The sequence below is a fragment of the Natator depressus genome, chromosome 11, assembly GCF_965152275.1.
Source record: "Natator depressus isolate rNatDep1 chromosome 11, rNatDep2.hap1, whole genome shotgun sequence".
Taxonomy (NCBI): domain Eukaryota; kingdom Metazoa; phylum Chordata; order Testudines; family Cheloniidae; genus Natator; species Natator depressus.
In genome coordinates this window covers 39656956-39679129 of record NC_134244.1, presented here as the reverse complement: position 1 = coordinate 39679129, position 22174 = coordinate 39656956, and the positions used below count along the sequence as shown (strand labels likewise).

The following is a 22174-nucleotide window of genomic DNA, read 5'->3' as shown; positions in this document are numbered from 1 at the left end:
AGTATAAGGGTTTTACATACACCATATAGGAAATGTAAGACAGAATACTGTAAACAACAAGAGGGAGAGGAAGTAAGGCATCACTTCACTTCAGTGCCCTTTGCTTATACACATTAGCAGCAGTATGACTTAAACCTGTTGTCAACATCTAGGCCGTGAGATTTGAGAAATTTACGAGGGTAATATAAATCACAAAAACTCCTGTATCCTCTCTTTAAAGTTACATACCTCTACATCTATACACAGTCAGCAGCTCCAGTTTATGATGGGGGAAGGACTGTTTTAGAAAAGCTATTATCAACACATGTAAGTAAGCATGGTCTACACCGCTATTTTTAGAGTGCTAGTGCAAGTCTGTGGACCAGGCTGGGAGGCTCGCTCCTGGTTGCAGCGGAGACATACGCTAAATGACTTTTTTGCTCTTCTCCTGTCTAAATCCAAGGAAATGTATTTTCTACATAGTTCAGAGCATAAAGCTCAATAGCAGGAACAAAATCTGTGGAGTTCTGACTACTGAAGTGTCTTCTTTGTAATTTTTATTCTGTTGATTATAAATGAATATACATTAACTCCAAGCTTTAAGGGCTATGTAAAAACTTACCCTGTTTTCACTGAGCTGGTATCCATTTCCATGGCAACAAGAGTGGAAATGGTTGCCAGAAATTGAGGCATTAGAATTCTCATTTCAGTGTGAATGTCAGCTGAGTCCTAGCTGAGAGCTAAAAAAAATGTTTTTCAAACACTACGTGAAGACCTTAGCAATGCAGTGTTTTTACTTTGAAAATATTCAATTAAAAAAAACACCTTAAATAATTTCCCTGCAATTTACCAAGATGGCTGAATAACTCCTCTAGTCAGGATCTATTGGCATCAAAATTTAAGGTAGGTTAACCTGACCAAAGAGTGGTGAACTATGCAGTTACATGGGTATCCAAACACTCAGAACTTTAATTGGCCAATTAGATGCTTCAGACCTCTTTTCATAACAGTGTAGCCTAAACTATCCAAATGTTATTCATCTGACAACCCATGTTATCTAACTAATGGCATATCAGGGTCCTGTCTTTAACTGTGGATATAACAGTCGTATTTTAGAAAAGCGCTGTTCAGATAACTGGAGAAAGTCTTCTGGCTCATTCCTTACTTACCTTTGTGGGGGTGGGAAGAGAAGACTAGGGAGAAGGGAGGTTTAGCTGAAGCACTTTAGCTAGAATGATCTAGCAAAAAGTCTTGCATTGAATCCTGGGGGATTCAACCATCAGTCTCACTCTCCCTTCCGCCGCTCCCCCACCTTCTCTGTTTTTAATGGCTGCATTACTTAGGAGTGGCAAAGTCACAGCAGGCCTGAACATTCTTCTAGTCTTCAAGACTATAATGTATTTATATCCAGGGTAAAACAAAATGAATACAAACAAACAAAATGAAAAAGAAGACTACGTGAAGATTTTCACCTCTTTTTCTGCACTTCAAGACTATGAGCAGGGGGGGCGGGAAACAAGCTCCAGCCTAGTGAACTAGTAATTCCCATACTAGTTTCTTGTCCAAGTTGAAACAAAATGCAAAGACTGAATAAATGAAACACAGAAGAAATAAAACTGGAAAGAGATCAGCAAGCAGGAAGGATACATCATGGTTAATCTGAGGATCTGGATCAGACCTGCTCTGTAGCGTTCTCGCACGTTTATCATATTCCAGTTAAGCACTGGAATAAATTGCCTAGGGAGGTTGTGGAATCTCCATCACTGGAATTTTTAAGAGCAGGTTAGACAAACACCAGTCAGGGATGATCTAGATCATATTTAGTCCTGTCATGAGTGAAGGGGACTGGATAGGATTACCTCCTGAGGTCCCTTCTAGTCCTATGATTCTATATAGCCACATTGCAGCTTACACCTGAATTGTGATGTCACAAGAGTTCCCATCACCATCCACTGTTTTTTAAACTGTTCAATTTTATTGAAAACAAAGAAAAATTTCATGAGTGACGAGTGACAGAGTATTTTTGTTCACAGTCAATAATGTATCAGTGTGTGCTCGGTGCTGTACAGAGCAGAAGAAGAGATGGTCCGGTCCCTGGCTTGAGTTTACATACTACAGTAAAGTGGGGAGACAATGTAGTTCAGACACAACACACCAGAGTCTGGGGATCAGACGATCCAGTCTCAAAGCAAAAATATAAGTTAAAATTTTGTTTCTTTGTATTTACTGCTGAAAAGTTTGTCAGTAGAAATGTTTTAAGGAGTGATCTGAATGGTTGTCGTTTTTCACATTAAGGATTTGATCTCATACCACTTAAGTCACTAAGTGTTTTGCCATTGATTTCAATGGGAGTAGGATCAGTCCTTACATGAGGAAGACTCTTTCAGGCACCAGTAGCAACAAAGAAGAAGAAAGAGATAAAGATGAGAAGAAAGCAAAGGGAGGGGAATGAAGGCAGCAGAAGGGTGGCGATAAAGAATGAATGTAGAGCTTAATATAGCTAAAAGTTCCAGCGACTGCACTTGTAACGAGAGATATGCCTTGATGTCTCAACTCCTTGGCCAATCTTTTAGTCCTTTTTAGCTCACCGTATCACAGTTACCTCTTGTTCTGGGTCATCATCCAGCAGGTTAAAACGCTTTTTCACCACTCGGCCAGAAGCGGTTACAGTTACTGAGTTGTTCGCCTGAGACAGAATTTAAAAAAGGAGAGAGAGAGAGAGAGAAAGAGTGTGTGTCTGCATGGCAGGTAATAATATAGGATGCGTATACTTTTTTAGTAGTATATTCATTTTATATGAAATTTGGTAACGCTTTTAAATTGGTTGTAAATGGCTGTTTACTTGTAAGTCTTCCTGTATAGTGTGCTGGCAAGTGGGTAATGAAGTCTTACAGTGACATGTGGTCATGTCACCTGAACTGGAATCCATCTTTAACCTGGAGCTTTTCCATCTAAAAGAAGGGGTAGGAACCCAGAGAGGGACAAAGGATTCCTGCCTTGTACAAAAGATATATAAGGAGGTGGAACAGAACCAAGGGGGCGGCAGTCATGAGAAATTCCCTAGCTACCACCTGAACTGGAACAAGGACTGTACCAGGGGAAAGGATTGGGCCCAGACTAGAAAGGAGTCTAGTCTGTGAAAGAAACTTATTGGAACATCTCTGAGGGTGAGGTTTCATCTGTAATCAGTTTCTTATTGTATTAGGCTTAGACTTGCATGTTTTAGTTTTATTTTGCTTGGTAATTTACTTTGTTCTGTCTGTTATTACTTGGAACCACTTAAATCCTACTTCTTATATTTAATAAAATCACTTTTTGCTTATAAATTAACCCAGAGTAAGTAAGTAATTCCCGGGGGAGCAAACAGCTGTGCTTATCTCTCTATCAGTGTTATAGAGGGCGGACAATTTATGAGTTTACCCTTTATAAGTTTTATACAGAGTAAAACAGATTTATTTGGGGTTTGTATCCCATTGGGACCTGGGTATCTGGGTGCTGGAGACAGAAGCACTTCTTAAACTGTTTTCAGTTAAGCCTGCAGCTTTTGGGGGATGTGGTTCAGACCCGGGTCTGTGTTTGCAGCAGGCTAGCGTGTCTGGTTCAACAAGACAGGGTACTGAAGTCCCAAGCTGCCAGGAAAAACGGGCGCAGAGGTACTCTCAGCACGTCAGGTGGCAGTCCCAAGGGGGTCTCTGTGACCCAATCCGTCACAGATGATCCCTGCCATATGGGTGGTGAAGCATTTTAGGATTGTCCGAGGTTAAAACTATATAAATATAGAATATAATAAAAGGTAGAAAAGACAGCACTAAACTGCTTTTCCTCCTTTAAAACAATTTTGTTCCCCACTCCCTGCAGAGAAAATAGGAATATTTTTCACATCTTTAAAGATTTCCCCCGCTATCCTGTTCTTCCTCTATTTTATCCCTTGATATGCCAGTGAACCTAATTTCACTGTAGAAATTCTAGCACAAAGATTGTGTAATCTTGTTGATTTAATTATTTTTGTTGATTGGAGTATTTTTTAGTGACTTGAGGTAATTACAGTTTCTACAGAAAAACTGGGTTAGTTAGAAATATCGAAGTCAAGCCAGCAATTTAGGTTCCAATCCTGCACCTGGCTGTGCACAACCACCTTCAAGTTAATTGGGTTGTGCCTATGTGGGCTACATAAATAATCTATCAAGGTACAAATAATAAGGCAGCAATCTAGCTCATATGGAAGACCCTTAATTTAGCAAATAGGTACACTGGTGAGTAAAAGGAGACTTCCAATAAAAAAAATCAAGGGATGCAGCCCCAAACTCTGGGTGTCCTTTAGCTTCTGATTGCCAGAAGCTGGGATTAGATGATGTGGATCAATTGATAATTGCTTGTTCATTCCCTCTGAAGGGTCTGGCACTGCCTGCTGTCAGAAGACAGGATACTGGGCTAGATGGATCATTGATCTGACCCAGTGTGGCTATTCTTGTTTTCTTATTAAACCACCATCTTCACCACATTACTTCTACTTTCTCAGAGTGATTTACAGACATTAATTAATATATTCTTGCAACACTCCTGTGAGTTAGGTGCTATTATCCCCATTACATAGTTGAGAAAATGGGAGCATAGCAGCATTAAGAGCTTGATCCTGAATGTGATGAGTGTCCTCAATTCCCACTGGACATCAATAGGAGTTGAGAATCCTCAGCACCTCTCAGAATTGGGCCCTTAGTGTCTTGGCTAAGGAAGGTCACAAGAGAAGGTTGTGGCAGAATTAGAACTCACATCTCTTGATTCCTATTCCCAAGCCAAGATCATCCTCCTTAAACAAAATCCTGGGAAAAGGAAAAGAAAAGGCACGCACTTGGGGCTACTCCTGCCCCTACTGATTTAATGGGAGTTTTACTATTGACATTATGTATATTTTTAAATACACACATTTTTATTTATGGGGGAACTTCAAAAGCAGTGTCAGTGACTGCAAGGGACTCAGTATTCATAAACTATGAAAAACCCTACAAGTCTCTGCTGAAGTAAACTACAGTTCCAAGCTACAGCAGTGTCATCAAAGGTTTTTCACTAACATGCACCAGAGTGGGGTCTGGTCTTTTTAGCATTTCCATTTGATTTTTTTGGTTTCCTGTCACAAATGTTTGTTTTCACCACGCTTGACATTTTTCAGCCATTTGAACTTCATTGCTATCAAATTTGCATATAATTTTGACGCCTCCTTGCCAAAGCAAATCGTCTCTGTGTGCGTCTTAAGGTTTACACCCCAGGCAACTATTTGCATTGTTCACCACAACAGATGCCAAGAACCTAAAAACTGACAGAAGGTTTCAGTGAGAGACCCCAAAAATATAATTGTCTTTGAAATTCTTCTCACATGAGCCTGATGCAAAGACTGTTGAAGTCAAAATATCTTTCAATAGGCTTTGGATCAGGCCCACACCATACACTGATATACATATGCATATGAATCACCTACATACACTATATAATCGTGCAAAAGCAAAATATATTGTGTGTATTAAGAAGTTCCTGCTATAGTCTCACATTGTTCTGCCTGTTGGCCATGATGACAAAATCTTCTGCAATTTCCTGCTGGTATTTATTATTTTCAATTTCTTTCAGCTTCAAGACTCTTAAAAAAAAAAAAAGATATAAAATAAGTCATGTTAAAATCTAACATGCTGTGATTTCTAAAACCAGATGTACTAAAATAGCACAGACAAGTTACAGTCATAACTTCTTTCAAATACAGTACAGGGTAAATATATACCACATTTGAAAGATGTTATTACTGTAACACATTTATCTGTGCAATTTTATTACATCTGATTAGCACATCATTTCTAGAATACACAGTATGTTTCCTTATTAAATTCTACCGTTGCTCACATCCACCATGTGGAAGTCTGCAGATGTTTCTTCTAGAATTCCTGATGCTGGTTGGTTTATAAATTCTCCAGGTGCTATAGGTTGGTGGTAGTTCTTTGGCCTACTACTTCTCAGCCTAAGCTGGAGTCATGTAGGGGAGGACTGGTCATAATTATGTCACTAAACTTTAACATTCCATAATGCATACTACTGAGGCCACTCAATATGCAAGTTTTCCTTTGAGAGAACCTCAGGAATAGCTATGAGTTGCACAGTTGAAATTTGGATCTGACTTCTCCCAAAGTTCAGAAGAGGGCTTGGATATGAGCTTTTAGTTTGGGTCCATTGCTAGTTATCAGTGTTTTACACTTCTTCCTACATGTTTACAAAGCTGTTGAACCAGCTCAGGATCCACTGATGGAAGCAACATATGATTACTAAGACTGTAGTTCTTTCGGGGTGAGATATTTGTGTATTCATTGCCTAGTACAATGATCCTCTAATAGGCCTTTTAAGCACTACCACAAAACAAATTGATCACTCCATAACAGAAAATAAGCCATACTAGCCTTTAGAGAACAGTAATTCTCTACAGAAATATGCCCAACTTTATTCATAAAATGAATTATCTTAAAATTTGAAAAATGAGCCACAGTAACATAACATTTATGGAAAAGGGGAAAATACAGAAGTAGAATTTAGTCTATTTAGTAACCCCCCCCTTACAGGAAATAACAGAGTGAAATCTGCCTTTGTTGTTTAGATATTTCCCAAAATAGGCTTCAAAACTACAACCTTGACTATATTTTCCCTCAGACAAAATTTAGTTCTCATCCTGTTTTCAAAATATTTTTAAAATTAAAATGTAGATCAATGTAAATAAAAATGTCTTCTATGATATGAACTACTGTATAATTGTGGGAGGTGACAAAACATTTTGTGCTTCAATGCATGTATGTAACTTTTAAAATACATTCAAGCAACAGAAATTAACCTCCCCAGAAGTATATTTGCAGTAATAATATTAAGTTTGAAAATTTATTTCTTTGGGGGGAGGGAGAAAGCTCTGTTACATCATTTTATAGAGAGCTGAGATTTTAAACTCTAAAAAGTCAAGAAACGATCAATTAAAGTTTCAGAACCAGCACTTATGCAGTCTCCTTAAAATACATCTTCTATTTGGGGGAAAAAATGTATGGAATAAGATGATTGTCATTGGTGTGTGTAACAGGGTAGCTGGCCCTTTAAGTGAAACTGGGCTCAGTGCTCCTGTTCCAGTCCAGGTGCTCCAGTTGGGCTAATTAATAGGGTGGGGCAGCACTTGAGGAACTCTAAGAGGCCTGGTGAGAGCCATTGGGCTGTTGGCAGAAGACTTGGAGATGAGAGTTGCCAGAAAGAAGGTGGTTTCTTGGAGACAGCAGCAAGAGCGGTTTGCTGGTAAGGAGAGGGCTGGGCAGGAGAGGGCTGAAGACCAGAGGAACAGCAGAGGGAAATGCCTACTGCCTCTAAGCCAGAGAGCAAAAGCCAGAGAGGCTTACGGGCTGATGTCTCCTTGCCAGAGAGCTGGGTCCCAGAGGAACCAGTGGAGAGACTGTGAGAATTCCCCCTAGGAAGAGTGGGTTGTGCCCCAGAAGAAAGGGCTGGGGTGGAGGGTCAGAGGAGGATTTCAGGAGTCCACATCTGGTAGAAGACACCAGGATGGGGAGAATGAAGCAGGGCTCAAAGATTACTTGCACAGGGTTGATGTGGACTATGTTGTGGGACATTTGGTTTGGGACTTTTAGCCAAAACAGTGCAATAAGCTGTAGGAGGGACTAGAGAAAAAGCTCATGTGGACTTACTGGGAACTGAAGAGAGAAACTGAGGCAAGGGACCACTAGCAGGACTGCCTCAAGGAAGGCTGCTTGTTTACAGTGTGTTCAGTTTAATAACCATAATTTTCATTGTTAAAAGAAAGACATTGTTCTGTCCTCTTTCCCGCCCACCTTATCCCAAATCCATTCTCTTGCAGTCTGGGCTTGGGCCTCATATCTTTTAGCTGAACAGAATGAGGGTCTGTATCAGCCTGTCAGTAGAACATGGTAGCAGTATCAGAAAGTGATTGCGTGCTCACCATGGTGGGGGAACAGACTGGGAATATTTGGGCTAGGAAGTAAGGTATCATGAGCTTGTCACTGAGTATTTGAATGTGCGCTGAGAAGATGAGACATTCAAATCAAACTGCATATTCTAGAGTTGCCTCCTAGGGTGTACAAAATTTAAAATTGACGGGTCAGGAAGGAGAAGTAAAATGACTGAAAGATGTGCTGGGCTCATTTGTACATCATCTTAAAAGTAGTGGCGGGGAAAAAATTTGGCCCAGTTCCACTCTTTTCAGGTGGCACTGGAAGAGCAAATCTGGCCTGATTCCTTACTTGACTCCCTCAGGTGTTAATTTTCTGCTTACGCTCAGTGCAAAGCCAAAAAACCTGCAAACTTTGGAATAAAATTCCCATAAATGAACTTTGGGGTGAGGTACAGAGAGGAAATCAATGGCAAGCGAGGACTGCAGGACAGTAGAGAAAGGTCAATGGTCTGAATGATAAAGTCAGATTTGTTTTATTTTAACAGGTTAAATCTGATGGTAGGAAATAGAAAATGCACAGCATTAGTTGATCAAAGCTTATGCACCCAGAAAGGGGTTTGGGTCTCAAAGGTTTATTCTTAAGGCATGTGAATGAACTTGTGATAGTGGAAGCTGGAATTCTTAAAAAGCATCTGGATTGTTACATAGACTAGGAAAATACAAATTAAAGAAAAGTTTTCCTATGTAAGCAAAATCACAGCTATTTTTACTATTTTTTTCAGAGCTATTTCATACACAAGAATTACAGCTTATTCTCTCTAAAGAGCACTATTAAGTATAACTATGGGTTCACTCTTTGTACAGGAGCCTTTCCCAGAATGCTCCTTTTCTGGCAGATGGCCCTTTAGTAGTGCTCTAGACCAGAGGTGGCCAAACTACGGCCTGTGGGACCCTCTTGCCCGGCCCCTGAGCTCCTGGCCCAGGAGGCTCGCTCCCGGCCCCTTCCCCACTGTCCTCCTTCCCCCGCAGCCTCAGCACGCTGTGCCGCCGGCCACAATGCTCTGGGCGGCCTGGCAGTGCAGATGCAGAGTCGCAGCCTGACCCGGCGCTCTGAGCAGCGCGGCTGTAGTGCCGCCAGCCACCGGTGCTCCAGGCAGTGCGGTAAGGGGGCGGGTGTGTGTGTGTGTGTGGATAGCGGGCAGGGGAGTTCGGGGAGGGGGGGCAGGGGGCAGGGGTGTGAATAGGGGTCGGGGCAGTCAGAGGGTGGGGAACAGGGGGGGTTGGATGAGGCAGGGGTCCCGGGGGGGGCAGTCAGGAAGGAAGGGGGGGTTGGATGGGTTGGCGGGCGGTGGGCAGGGGACAGGGAGAAGGGGTGGTTGGATGGGGTAGGGGTTCCGGGGGGCAAGTCAGGAATGAGGGGGGGGTTGGATGGGGCAGCAGGGGGGCAGTCAAGGGTGGTCAGGGGACAGGGAGCAGGGGGTGGTGGATGGGGTAGGACTCCCAGGGGGCCCATCAGGGGACGGGGTGGGGGTTGGAGGGGCAGGAGTCCCGGGGGAGCCATCGGGGGCGAGAAGCAGGGGGTGGGTCGGATAGGAGGCGGGGGCTAGGCCATGCCTGGCTGTTTGGGGAGACACCGCCTCCCCTAACCAGCCCTCCATACAATTCTGGAAACCCGATGTGGCCCTCAGGCCAAAAAGTTTGCCTGCCCCTGCTCTAGACTCAACCTAGTGTCTAAAAATTAAACCCTGTTTTTTCTGGATTCTTTTATCATCACTAGTAGTAGAGTCTTTGAAAAGAATGTTGCGTTCTGGGAGGATATACAAGGCAGAACCTAATCCAGCTTGTTTTTCCTAATTGCATTGCCTCTCTATTGCTTATAGTACCAAAAAACATGTTAAGAAAACAAGCAAACATATCTGAGATGGCGTCATTTTTATAGCTACAATTGGGATCATAACGCCCTAAGGCTGCAAGTGCTGTTAGTCTCATCCCTATTTATCAAGCCAATTGTATTCTCTGGTTATATATACATGCACTCTCTCCTGGAAGAGGAAGCGGAGTTCTTTCTATCTCATGTATCATGAAGGATCCAGCTTGCCTGTCTGTAACTGTATATAATGTTAATTATTTAATGTGCAAGTTTATGTGGAGGTCAGAAAAAAAGAGAATTTGTAAAAAAAAAAAAAAAAAAACCACATGATGTCATTTTTACAGATGTGTTTTTCTGACACTACACAAATTAACAATGGCATTGCTCCTGGAACTCCATAATTACCCTGTCTAACTCTTAGCCATCTCCCAAAATCAGAATGCTAATAAGATGTTATCCTGTAGCCTCTTTAATGAAAACAACAAGCTCTGAAAAAAATTAGTGCTCATACATACTTTATCAAATTTGGTCCCACATGGATTATTCTGCCTGAAGTATCTGGATGGAAATATATCCAGTCGGGTTCTAATGAACAGCACTTCATATCCTGTACGCCATTTTTTGCCTGAAGGTGGAAGAGAAGGCTTTGAATGATTATATTTAGATCTGATTAAACTGGAAAAGCTCAGCTCCCACCCATCTGCATCTGAGCGTTTACAGTACTGGGTAGAACCATATAGACACTACAAAAAGTTGAAGCAGCAATGGAGCTGAATCAGTAAGGGGAATAAACAAACCCTTATGGAACACCAAGACTTAAAGAAATTCCATCACACTGGGTTGTAACATTGTTTAGTATCTAATGAACAATGCTTTTAACATGATTAGACCTGTTCCTAGTTCTCCTGAAACTACACGTTGAAAATTAAAGACCTAGCCTGCAAGCACTTCACCAATTCAAAACAAAGTGAGCTTTGACTTGGGATGAGACCTACGAAAAGCTTTTATACAAGCACTGAGGTTTATAACAAACCCAAGACCTGGGCAGGTATGTGGAAAAGCTTACTGAGGTCTGTGAACTTGGGACGGTTTATGATTTCAGCCTCAAACCAGGCAAAATTCAGGCATTTTGGCAGAGTTTTGTTCTGAGTTAATTTGTAACAAACTTTTGGGGGTGTGAACTCACACAAAATAAAGCCAGGGCAAGAGGTTTGCCTGAGACCTGTGAAGCAAAAGCACCACATTTTGTACAGCTGTACTTCACCATGAGGCTGAAGACCTGTATAGTCTGATATTAAAAGAGACAGGAAGGAAGGGACATTGGTCTCAACAGACTAAGAGATGGGGACACGCCTAGACGAGAAACTTGATACTTGAAGAATCCTAAACTGGCAGGCCAATATTATAGATGTGTTTTTAGCCTGAACAAGGAAGCCAAAATAAAGTCTGAAAAAGTGAGCTCATGCAAATGACGAAATGGTGGATAATACAACTTTTTAACAAAGGACACAATTATAAACATAGTGTTCAAAAACATTTTGAAAGAGAAACCACAAAAGGAGGATACTCCTGGGGGGAATTCTGCGCACAATATTTTAAAATTCTGCATATTTTATTTGTCAAAATTATACAATATAATCACACCAGTTTCAATTGTTTTGGTAATTTATTTCAAAATACCTGTCAGCAAGTATGTCTGTAACAATACAGACAACAAAAAAGATTCAGAAAATGTTTTTTGACAAATAGATTCCTTACTAGGCATATTAATGCAGAACTCTGAGTAATTTATTTAAACTACAATACAGAACTGTACTTCTCATACCCCCTCAGAAGCCGTGCAGAGGCTTTGGGGAATCAGGGGTAACAGAGGAGCTGAGGGAGAGGGAAGTAATTGCTGGGAAGGAGTCTGGTTGTGAACTTGGAGGGTTGTTGGGTGTGAGTGTGGGTGTGAGAAGTATATAACAGATTTTTGGGGGTTCGGGGAGGGACTGTTAGGGAGCCTTCCCCTTGCAGACGCTGGCTGATCCCTAGCCTCTCCTATTCAGTAAGGCACATGTCCCTGTCCGCATGTGGCCCTGCACCCCCACTCAGCCATCCCCTTCTCCATCCCCGTGTTGCCCTGCACCCACTCACAGCCCCCTCACCGTCATCCCTATGTGTCCCTGCAACCCCTCTCTGTCCCAACGTGTCCTTGCACTCCCATTCAGCCATCTCCCTACCCTGTCCGCATGTGTCCTTGCACCCCCACTCCCATTCAGTCCCTGCCCCAGTCTGTCTCCGCACCATTAGCCCTTATGAAGCCCAGTCTGTGATCCCCTCCCCAGAATCCTCATGTGCCCAGTGCTGTCCATCCCCCTAGCCACCTAACCTGGCCCCGGGGCAGGGCACTGTGAGGAATGCAGCCGCAGCTGGGGCTGGCCTGGGAGTGGCTGCTCTGTTCTGGCACCACTGCGGCCCCTGATGGGTGAAAGGCATAACTGCAGCCACCTTCCAACAGAATGTATTTCTGCAGGGGAAAAAAATTCTGTGAGGCACATAAATTCTGTATGTGCACAGTGGCGCAGAATTCACCCAGGAGTAGAAGGATCAGACACCAAATAATAAAGCAGCTTATTTGTAAAATGGTTGTAGACAGTGGGAAACAACACGGCACCATGCAGGGTATCGGTACAAGACTCAGCTCAACCCATCACTGTTGAGTTGGGAACACAAAGGAGGTAATGCTATGTGTGCAGGGGAAGGTAGGAGGCACCAGAAGCAACAATGCTGGGAAGAAAATATTTCCATTGCTTTGTGTTGATTCTTTTGGCAAGATCAGAAGCAGCATTGCTGGGCTATAGATGCAGCCCATTAAGTATGGCACTCCCTGGCGAGGGGGCAATCAACACATTAAAAGGGCATTGTAGGAGAGAATTAAAATCTTTATTGCTCCAAGTGTTACTCAAATGGTAGGGTAAGTGAGGCTGCTATGTGAATATTTACCAAAGCATTGTCTTTCAGAGCACAAATATGGAAGACTCCTTTATGCTTTTTCTTGTTAGGTGTGATGATGTAATGCCAAGGGTATCCTCCAATCTGAAATGAGTTCTCCAGAGAAGACACTTCAAATAGCAAAGGTGGGGTATCTGTAAACATTGTGTAATGTTAAGATCATTATTAACAGCCTCATAATTCCATTGGTCCATAGAATTCTAATTAAATTATTCATTCTTGAGAACTTCTAAAAACTCATTAGTGTTTAATGTCATTGTGCACATAGAAATACAATACAGATGGGCAACTAACTTCTACCTAGCAAAGTGGCATTATGTGCAAGAAAGTGTCTGAACTTTAATATTTCCCCTCCACATATCTCTCAAGAAAACAATGGGGGAATCACAATCAATGGGATCTGCAGCTGCGTTTATAAATTTTACAAATAGAAAATCTTAGGACTCAGTGCAGTAAATGGCAAAAGGAATCTATTTTTCCCTTCAGCTCATGTGGAGCAAGTTACATTCAGTATTTATAAGCTACTCATATAAATCCTCCGTGCAACAATGGGAGAAGGAATTTACATAGCAACTTTAATCTAAATGAAAAGGAGTACTTGTGGCACCTTAGAGACTAACCAATCTATTTGAGCATGAGCTACAGCTCACGAAAGCTCATGCTCAAATAGATTGGTTAGTCTCTAAGGTGCCACAAGTACTCCTTTTCTTTTTGCGAATACAGACTAACACGGCTGTTACTCTGAAACCTGTCATTAATCTAAATGGATACCAGAAAACTTTACGAACGTTTACTAACTAGCATTCTACAAATAATTTCTACAGCCACTAACATGGACCCAACTTTTAGGCTGAAAAACAGCCCTGTTTAACAGCACATTGCAATACTACAAAACAATCTCACAGGAAGTAAAGACTATTTGAAATTACAAGGGGAATTGAAATAGGTGGAATGTAATTACCCAAGCTGGAGTTTGGCCAGAGCAAGAAGGCCCACATCTCTGCTTTTGTAAAGTATACTGTGGTACTTTTAATGACAAGAACTGGTTATGACTTCAGTTTGATGCCTCCTTTGAAAGACTGAATTTAAAGCAGTAAAGTGCCCTCTTGTGCTGTGCTGGGGCATTGGTTACATGCTGCTTTAGGGAAAAAATGCCACCAACTGAATCAGCCACAGTACTACTTTCAGCACCTTGAGCTTTCCGTAGATGTCTCAGCCAAATTCTGACCTGGTTTTATGCTGCTTAACTTGTGAGACTGGACAAAATTACAGCCTGAAGTAGTCTGACTGCATCCAATACCTGAACTTATATTTAGCTAGTGCTTCCCATCCCCATGCATCTCAAGATCCCAAAGTGCTCAGCCAGCTATTCTGAGAGGAGTCGCTTTATCTATCATGGAAATGAAGCCACATCTGAGGTGGAAAGTGGCAGCTGTTTAGCTGCAGCCTGTAGGTTAGGACAGGAAGTGAAGACGACTACCTCTGATCTAACATTTAGTAAAAAAGGGAGATTCTAAGTAAGGTAGGGTTAATAAAAAATGATGTCTCTGAGGGAAAAGTGCAATATGTGGTATATTAGATGCACTGGCAGAGGGTTGATAGCAAACAGAATTGGTTAAAAAATTAGAGGAAAACCTCATTCCCTGACAGGCTGATTATTTTCTTTATAAAAGCATTTACTACTAAGAATCCTGAAAAAGTTCAGGGGGATGGACTAAATTACTAACTCTGAGCCCATTTTTATGCCACAACAGCCGTAGAAAGTATAGGCTTCTCAAGTTTCTCTTTTTACGCTTATGTTGTCTTTTGCCAACAGTTTTAAAGATCAGACCCCAAAAATCACAGCAACCGCTATCACTATCTCCCACCTCTCCTTTCTTTCTTATGTGTTGCTTTCTCCCATTATCCAGCAGTCCACTGTCTATTAGAATACCTTCTAGAAATGTTTATTTTCAATCACTATTTGAGCCTCTTTAGTTCATTTCCACAAAATATTCCAGTATCCTCTAAATGCAAAGTCTGATTTGCTCCTGGCGGTACTAGTATATTTGTTCTAAATGTGGAAAAATAATGAATGAGATTTTCCTCTCCATTTTTATGAAACTACCAAATACTCTCATAATAAATGTTTGTTTTTGGGCTTTTTTTTTTTGTGGGGGCGGGGGGTAAACAGGAAATAGCATTTTAAAGTTCTGGACCTTTTAGATAGGTGCCTTTTCCTCTTTCAGATTTGGCCAGGGTCAGTAGTACGTGAAAATCATTACCAGCCAACAGCTGTTTGGTCACCTATGTGCACTAAATTATTGATCTCTGTGCAGTTCCTCTTGGATAGGTGTCCATATCACCTATGTTGTTGTCAGTCTTGGAAGAGAGGCCAAGAACTGAATACACATGGAGACTACTCTACCCTGTCATCTGTAGAGATGGTCTCTCCAGGTCAGGGCTACCCTTGCAGAGCAATGCTGGGAAGTGTGTGTTGCTTCTGCCCAGGATGTATTTTTCCACAGAAAAACCACAAGATTTCAAGTCCCCATAGCTTTCAAGGCTTCACATAGCATCCCAAACAGTTAAGTTTCAACAAGTACAAGTTTAGACTGTGTAGTCTTCAAAAAGATCAGCTGCTTCTTCAAGGAAGCACTAAATATCACTGCACAGTTTAAGTCAGCCATCTCACTCATAAAAGAAAACTCAAAAACCACAGGAATGTAACTATCTCCAAACAGCAGCTATAGTCAATGTTCATCAGAAGCTGAAAATGTCCTAACCACAAACTGGTCTTGAATAAAGTTCAAGATCAAAAAGGTTTCTTTTTCTTTTACTTTAAAACTCATGATCCAAAACTCTAATGATCCACAAGCCGTGGCAATGTATCTAATATAAGCTGCCTTTCAAAACTCTCACAGGCCTATTCTCAACAGGGCATCCAACATTAAGTTATGGTTTAGTATACTACATCAGAGAGGAAACTGAAGAGAGAGTTCCTAAACTCCCTCTCCTTTGCAGAACTCGAGCCAATGATCATCGTATGGTCTCATTTCTTGTTTTCATATGATGTTACATAATTAAAGCTTTAGATTATTATCTAGCTCTATATTGTATCTTTGTGAATTACTTGCATTAGGCTGAAGTATCTGGCTTGTTTTGTCTGCTATTACTATGTGAAATTGTTCAATAAAAATTAATGTAAATATAATGTACTTTTTATATGAAAAAAGAAAAGGAGTACTTGTGGCACCTTAAAGACTAACAAATTCATTTGAGCATAAGCTTTCGTGAGCTACAGCTCACTTCATCAGATGCATTCAGTGGACTTTTTATATGGAAAATCATTTGTTAAAATATTGACTACAAAAAGCCCAAGATTTTTTAAATTTTTTTTAAAAGGGAGCCTAAAATTGGTATTCTAAGTGCATATTTGGCAGCAGTGGGAGCTAGCAATTGCTTAGCACTTTTGTGCCCAAATATTAACGTAGGAGGCTCCTACTTTTGCAGGGGCAGGGAGGAAAACGTCTAGATTTTTTTTTAATTAGAGAAAAAACAATTAATGTGCTGAGATGGGGAAGTCCTGGGCTTGGGACCCACCTTAAGATTCTGATTTCAGATGCACTGGTGTAAAGAAGCCTACTGAGAACTGTACACACACACAAAATGTAATACAACAGAATACCATGTTTGTAAGCTGGACATAAGAGTTATTTTCTAAAATAGCTTAGTTTTTCACTTAGAATTAAGCTCAATGTGACTGACACACTGTGGACAGCTAGAATGGTCAAACTGCAATTTGGATAAATTACATTCTGTCCCCTTGAGTTCTCCCTGCAGTTTAGATTAGATACAGTAATCTGTTTCTCACTTCCTATGTTATACCATTGTTAGGCCCTACCAAATTCACAGCCAGGAAAAACACATCACAGACCATGAAAACTGGTCTTTTGTGTGCTTTTACCCTATACTACACAGATTTCACAAGGGAGACCAGTATTTCTCAAATTGGGTGTCCTGACCCAAAAGGGATTTGTAGGGGGGTTGTAAGGTTATTTTAGGGGGATTGCGGTATTGCCACCCTTACTTCTGCGCTGCCTTCAGAGCTGGGAGGCCGGACAGCAGCAGCTGTTGGCCAGGTGTCCAGCTCTGAAGGCAGCACCCTGCCAGCAGCACTGCAGAAATAAGGGTGGCAATACTGTACCATGCCATCCTTACTTCCATGCTGCTGCTGGCAGTGTGTCTGCCTTCAGAGTTGGGATCCTGGCCAGCAGCCACTGCTCTTCAGCTGCCCCCAGCAGCAGTGCAGAAGTAAGGGTAACAGTACCGCAATCCCCCCTACAATAACCTTGCAACCCCCCTGACCACTCCTTTTTGCGTCAGGACCCCTACAATTACAATACCGTTAAAGTTCAGATTTAAATAGCTGAAATCATTAAATTTATTATTTAAAAAATCCAATGACCATGAAATTGACCAAAATGGACCATGAATTTGGTAGGGCCCTAACCATTGTGTAGCTTTTCTGTGTGCAGTTTAACAGCTATCACGTTCCACCCCAGAAGTGGCTGCTTTACAGTGGTAGGTGAAGGGATTCCTGTTTATACACAGTTTTTAGAGTTTCTGAAGCAGTTTTGTTCCTGTTCTAACTTTCTGTAGAAGTCCTAGTTAGTAAATTCTTGAGTTTGGAAGTAAAACAGAAAACTTTCTGAATTATAATATGAATACCCAACTAAAAGTAGAGGTACACTACAACACGACACACAGCAGTTTTTAAATGTTCTTGCCAGCAGTGAAAGATCCACAGATAAAACATAACAGCTATCAGTCTCGATAACGCAAATATAAAATACCTGTTATTTTAATATTACAAGGAAGGCCAAATGGATACTTTCCTACAATTCCAACTTTACCATTCCAGTTGCATTTGCATCCCAAATCAAATTGCTGCTCTGTGAACTAAAATAAAGCAAAACAAATTGGTTTTATTGATGTACACATTTTCTGTTCAGTTTTACTGCATTACTCAAATGGTTCATTTAAACCTAAAATCTTGTTTTCTAAGTACTAGTAGATTTTTTTTTTTTTGGCTGAAAGAATTTAAATTCACTTCGAGCTCTACAACTGATTTTTTTCAAAATTTAAATCTGGGAATATTATTCCTAGACTCTCTCTGATTCCATTTCATATCAAGGAGTTTTCCTTGCCCATTGGTTTCCAACCTCAATACTTGTTCCTGTTACGACAGACATGACATGTAACAGTCTGTAGATACTCGTTTTGGTAAGTTGTCTCTATGTGGTGTCTGAGTAAGATCTCTATTTATGTCAGTACCCACTCTACGTACATTTCACAATTTGAGAATAATGCTATTAGAATTGTTTGGTAAGGTAGTGTGCCCATTCATACCTTAGACTGTAATTTTCTTACAGCATGGCTTCTAACCTTTGTTTGGTGCATTTCTCCTATTATAAAGTGTCATTCATATACAGTGCTAAATTAATAACAATCAATTTCCTCAAAGTATAGTAGGTTGTGTGTCAAATTCCATGCTCCATTACCTGCTCAGAGATAGACTGGAAACTATAGAGCCTGACCAGACCCACACTATACATCACAATCAGCATTCCATGAGAAACTGCAACATCTGTCACATTGTTCCCAAATATCTGGCTCAAGGAAAAGAAAATATTCCATCAGGAAAGAGATCATTAAAAAGAAAATGTAAAACACTAAGGCTGCTTGACATAGAAATTGACTTGCTTTGTTTTACAGTCTCATTTCCTGTTACTCTTCTCCAAAATTGCTGACAGATGTTTTATTTTAGATGGTTTTGCAAATCAGATATTCTTTTGCATTTCAATAATAATACTTTGCACTTCCGTACCATCTAAAGTCAGAGAATCTTTACCGACATTCATTCTCAATATGCCTCAACAACAGGTAACTTGTTACCCTGTTTTTACAAATGCACACAGTGATGAAGTAGGTTAAGGGTACATGATAAGTCAGTAGCAGAGTTGGAAATACAATCTTTTAATCCTGATTCCTGGTTCGCTGCTATAACTGGAGGCAAATGGTCATTCTGCTCAGGGATCTAGGACAGCACATAGCTGAAAAGTTAACTATGTTACTAATGCATCAGTCAGGATACAATATTGGATGTTTAAGCTCTGAACCTGAACCCAAGTCAGATAGGTCCATGGAGAGGTGCTTATAGCTCTTAATGACACTGCAGTATTCATTTTGTCCAGAGTGCCTCATGCATCTCCACTAAGGAAAACAACAAAAAATCCAAACAAACTTTTGTTGGACGTAAACAGATGAACTTTATTCTTAATATTTAATGGGCCACACACACGCTTCCAAGCTGCATTTCTTCCTACATTTATAAAGCATTTATAAAGAGTAAAGTTTTCACTCTGCTAATCAGATATATTTTATGGAAATGTGGTTAAAATGGGGGAGGGGAAAAGCCAAAAACAAGCATCAAATCAGATGTTCCTTGGCCTATCTGTAGGACAAAAAACACAAACCACTTTGATCCACAGCACATCTCAGGAACCACATCCCAAATGCATGCTGTCAGATTCTGGCTGTCTTAGAAATACATGTATTGCCTGCTTCAGAGGCCAGAGGGGGCCAAATCAGTGGGGATTAGGTCTGAATCCACATGCCTCGTTTGATGCTCTCTCCACAGAACTAGTCACTATTTGTACAGCTGGTTGAAAATTTCTGATGGAATGTTTCTTCATTGGAATTTGCCAATTCATCTAAATCAAAATGTTCCGCGGAGACAGCTTGATTTCTGTGAAGTTCTGATTAAACCTGCCTGGTTTCCTGCCAGCTTGCTTGTGGGCATGCTGGGGAGCCCAAGCTACCAAGTTCTTGGCAGTCCATGTTCCCAGTTTAATCTCAAATTTGACCCTCACAGTTGAAATCTCTGTATTAAATTCCCTACACAGGTTGGTTTTCAATTATGTCAAATTCTGTGCTTTGTGGTAAACTTTAAATAAACACATACTAGCATATAAGATGTTAGATTTCTAGTTTGTGTCAGACATTAATTTACATGGGCTCTCAAGAGTACTTTATAGTTTTGCTATAAAATAACCCCACTTAGTGCATTCAGTGTTGCCATTTTTTTTTTTTTGACCACTTGCTCATCACCCATTTCGTAAACTTTATCTTGCCACTCAAACTATGTATGGACAGAGGTGCTTGTTGATAGTAAAATTTCACTGCTGCTTCTCTCATCAATAGCTTCCTAATGAACATGCTATTACAGACAAATTTCAGATAGGACATGTTTCCTCTTGACTGGAACAGCAAGACTCACACTTTTATTATTTTTCTAGTATCTTTCCAGCTTAATGTAAACACAAGTTAAAAATCTCTCACTGTATGTAGTATTTACATTTTACACCCTTAATGGTGGACAGGGATATTTTCACAGCTAGCTTCCTTTAAAACCCCAATGCCCACAAACACCCACCAATTCCCAACTCTCTTCTTCCTCTAAGGAGGAACTAGTTTCAAACCACCTTTCCTAGCACCTACATAACAGACCTGGTGCACTTGATATTTTCCCAGCAGGTCACTTGTGTGAAGAATTACTCTGTGGTCATTTCTATCCAAGGGAAGTTGGATACTGATACATTCACTAGGGAAATGAGCCACTGCATTATATGAATTAGTCCTGCATTACTGGGACGTGCAATGAGGCAACACAATGCTTTTTTAAATTACTACACCTTGGAGCATAGTTAATACAGAAAGTAACTCACTTTTTTGTTTATCTCCAGCATTCCAATAAATTTCAGAGGTAGTACTCTGAATACAGCAAGAAAGAATAGCACAGACTGTTGGATGCCTGCCTGGGAAAGAACAGTAACACTGAACTTAGTTATTGTATTTCAGGCAATATTACATGCTAGGACATTAATCTAACAGTATGAAACCATGATAAATATTGTTAAGACCTTTATAACACCTTGTGTGTTAGAGGAGGATTATCACCTTTTTTTCACAAGCGGAGACTGAGGCTTAGAGAACCCAAAGCCATATGAGGAAGGAAGGGGCTCTTGACCCAGTTTTGTCCTCTAATCACAAAGCCAGTCATGTTTTTTCTTCTAGTAACATAAAAGAGGAGAGTTTCCATACCTGCAATAGTTAATGACACAGGGGCAGCTCACAAAGAGTTCTCTCTGAACCTCTGGACCGGTCCTGTAAATATTTGGCTATATATACCTCACCTAACAGAATGCTTGAGTAAACCTACCTGCTGTGCTGCTGCTGGAAGTTTATGCTGAGCTGACTTGACAACCATAATCTCTTGAGGAGTGTCCCAGCTCAGATACCTATTGGTGATAAGAATGCATTTTTTAACATAGTAATTGTTTTAGACTTTCTTAAGGCAAATGCACCATTTCTCACAAACTTTTTGTAATACAGGTTATAACACAAGTCAGATCATGTGGATGCTGGAGCAGATCCCAGTGTCTGGCCAAGCTCTGCCTGTTAAATGATCTGGGGTAAAGAGTGTTTGGGCACCTGGAGTAGCACAACAATGATGGAGTTGGGGGCCAAGATCTGGCTCACTTTATCTGGGACAATGAGACAAGCACTACTGCAAGCTCTTAATATATTAAAACTGGCTAATGCACTTTTCCCCTTTCCCTTCATAAACCAATTTTTTGATTCTGCACCATAAAAAGGGTAATTTCCTCTGGGAATTGAAAGAAAAACTTGCACTTCTCCAGTAGCAGTAATTTCCCTCCTCTTAAATGGCAAAATGGATACTTTGTGCAAAAGAATATTCATAAGTTAAAAATTGCCTATTTCTGAATTGATATTTTCCTTGTTTTATGACGTTTGCTTTGCACATCGTAAAAGGTACATTCTGGTATGTTGTTATTGCAATATTAAAAGTTGTAAAATTGGCAGAGAAAAGCCAACGATAGCCTGATTCTGTGGTTTACTTTCTTTTCCAGATGAGTTAACTGGAAATGTAGGTGTAAACTGAAGTCCTTACCATTTATAGTGCTGAAGTTTAAAACTTTCCTAAAGGAAAATTCTGTGTAGTAACTATGCTCACGAAAGATACGAGATTGAGAGCCTTGAAGTCATCCATAGAGCAGGTACAGCATGGGATCAGCACTGCAGGCTGCCATTCATTGCATCAACAACATGCCTTTATTCTGATCTGGAGGATAGTTCACCTCCAAGCTATTCAACAACTTGCACCTCCACAGAGTATGAAAAGAATGGTGTTATTTGCTGATGAGTTTTGGGCTTCATCCTTTTCCTGCCGTGAATTTGAGAGAAATTCCATCCATAAAAATGTATTTTACAGACCTCTGGTTAAACAATATGGATTCTGTCCTTCCAAAGTAATACAGTGTTAAACAAAGCTTTGT

General features: G+C 40.7%; 1 protein-coding gene across 2 annotated transcripts in view; it reads right to left on the bottom strand.

Moving 5' to 3' along the window:
- The window catches only part of DCAF17 (DDB1 and CUL4 associated factor 17), a 44998-nt gene that overhangs the window by 6378 nt on the left and 16446 nt on the right, over positions 1-22174 (bottom strand). Inside the window, exons 6-13 of one of the 2 annotated variants that reach the window (XM_074967570.1) lie at positions 21037-21115; positions 20543-20632; positions 18317-18424; positions 17609-17714; positions 12765-12907; positions 10295-10404; positions 5521-5608; positions 2582-2665 (exon numbers count right to left, since the gene is read on the bottom strand). In XM_074967570.1, coding sequence (XP_074823671.1) covers positions 2582-2665; positions 5521-5608; positions 10295-10404; positions 12765-12907; positions 17609-17714; positions 18317-18424; positions 20543-20632; positions 21037-21115 — 808 coding nt within the window. Of the gene's footprint in view, positions 1-2581; positions 2666-5520; positions 5609-10294; positions 10405-12764; positions 12910-17608; positions 17715-18316; positions 18425-20542; positions 20633-21036; positions 21116-22174 lie in introns of both variants that reach the window. The other variant, XM_074967571.1, reaches the window with a different exon arrangement.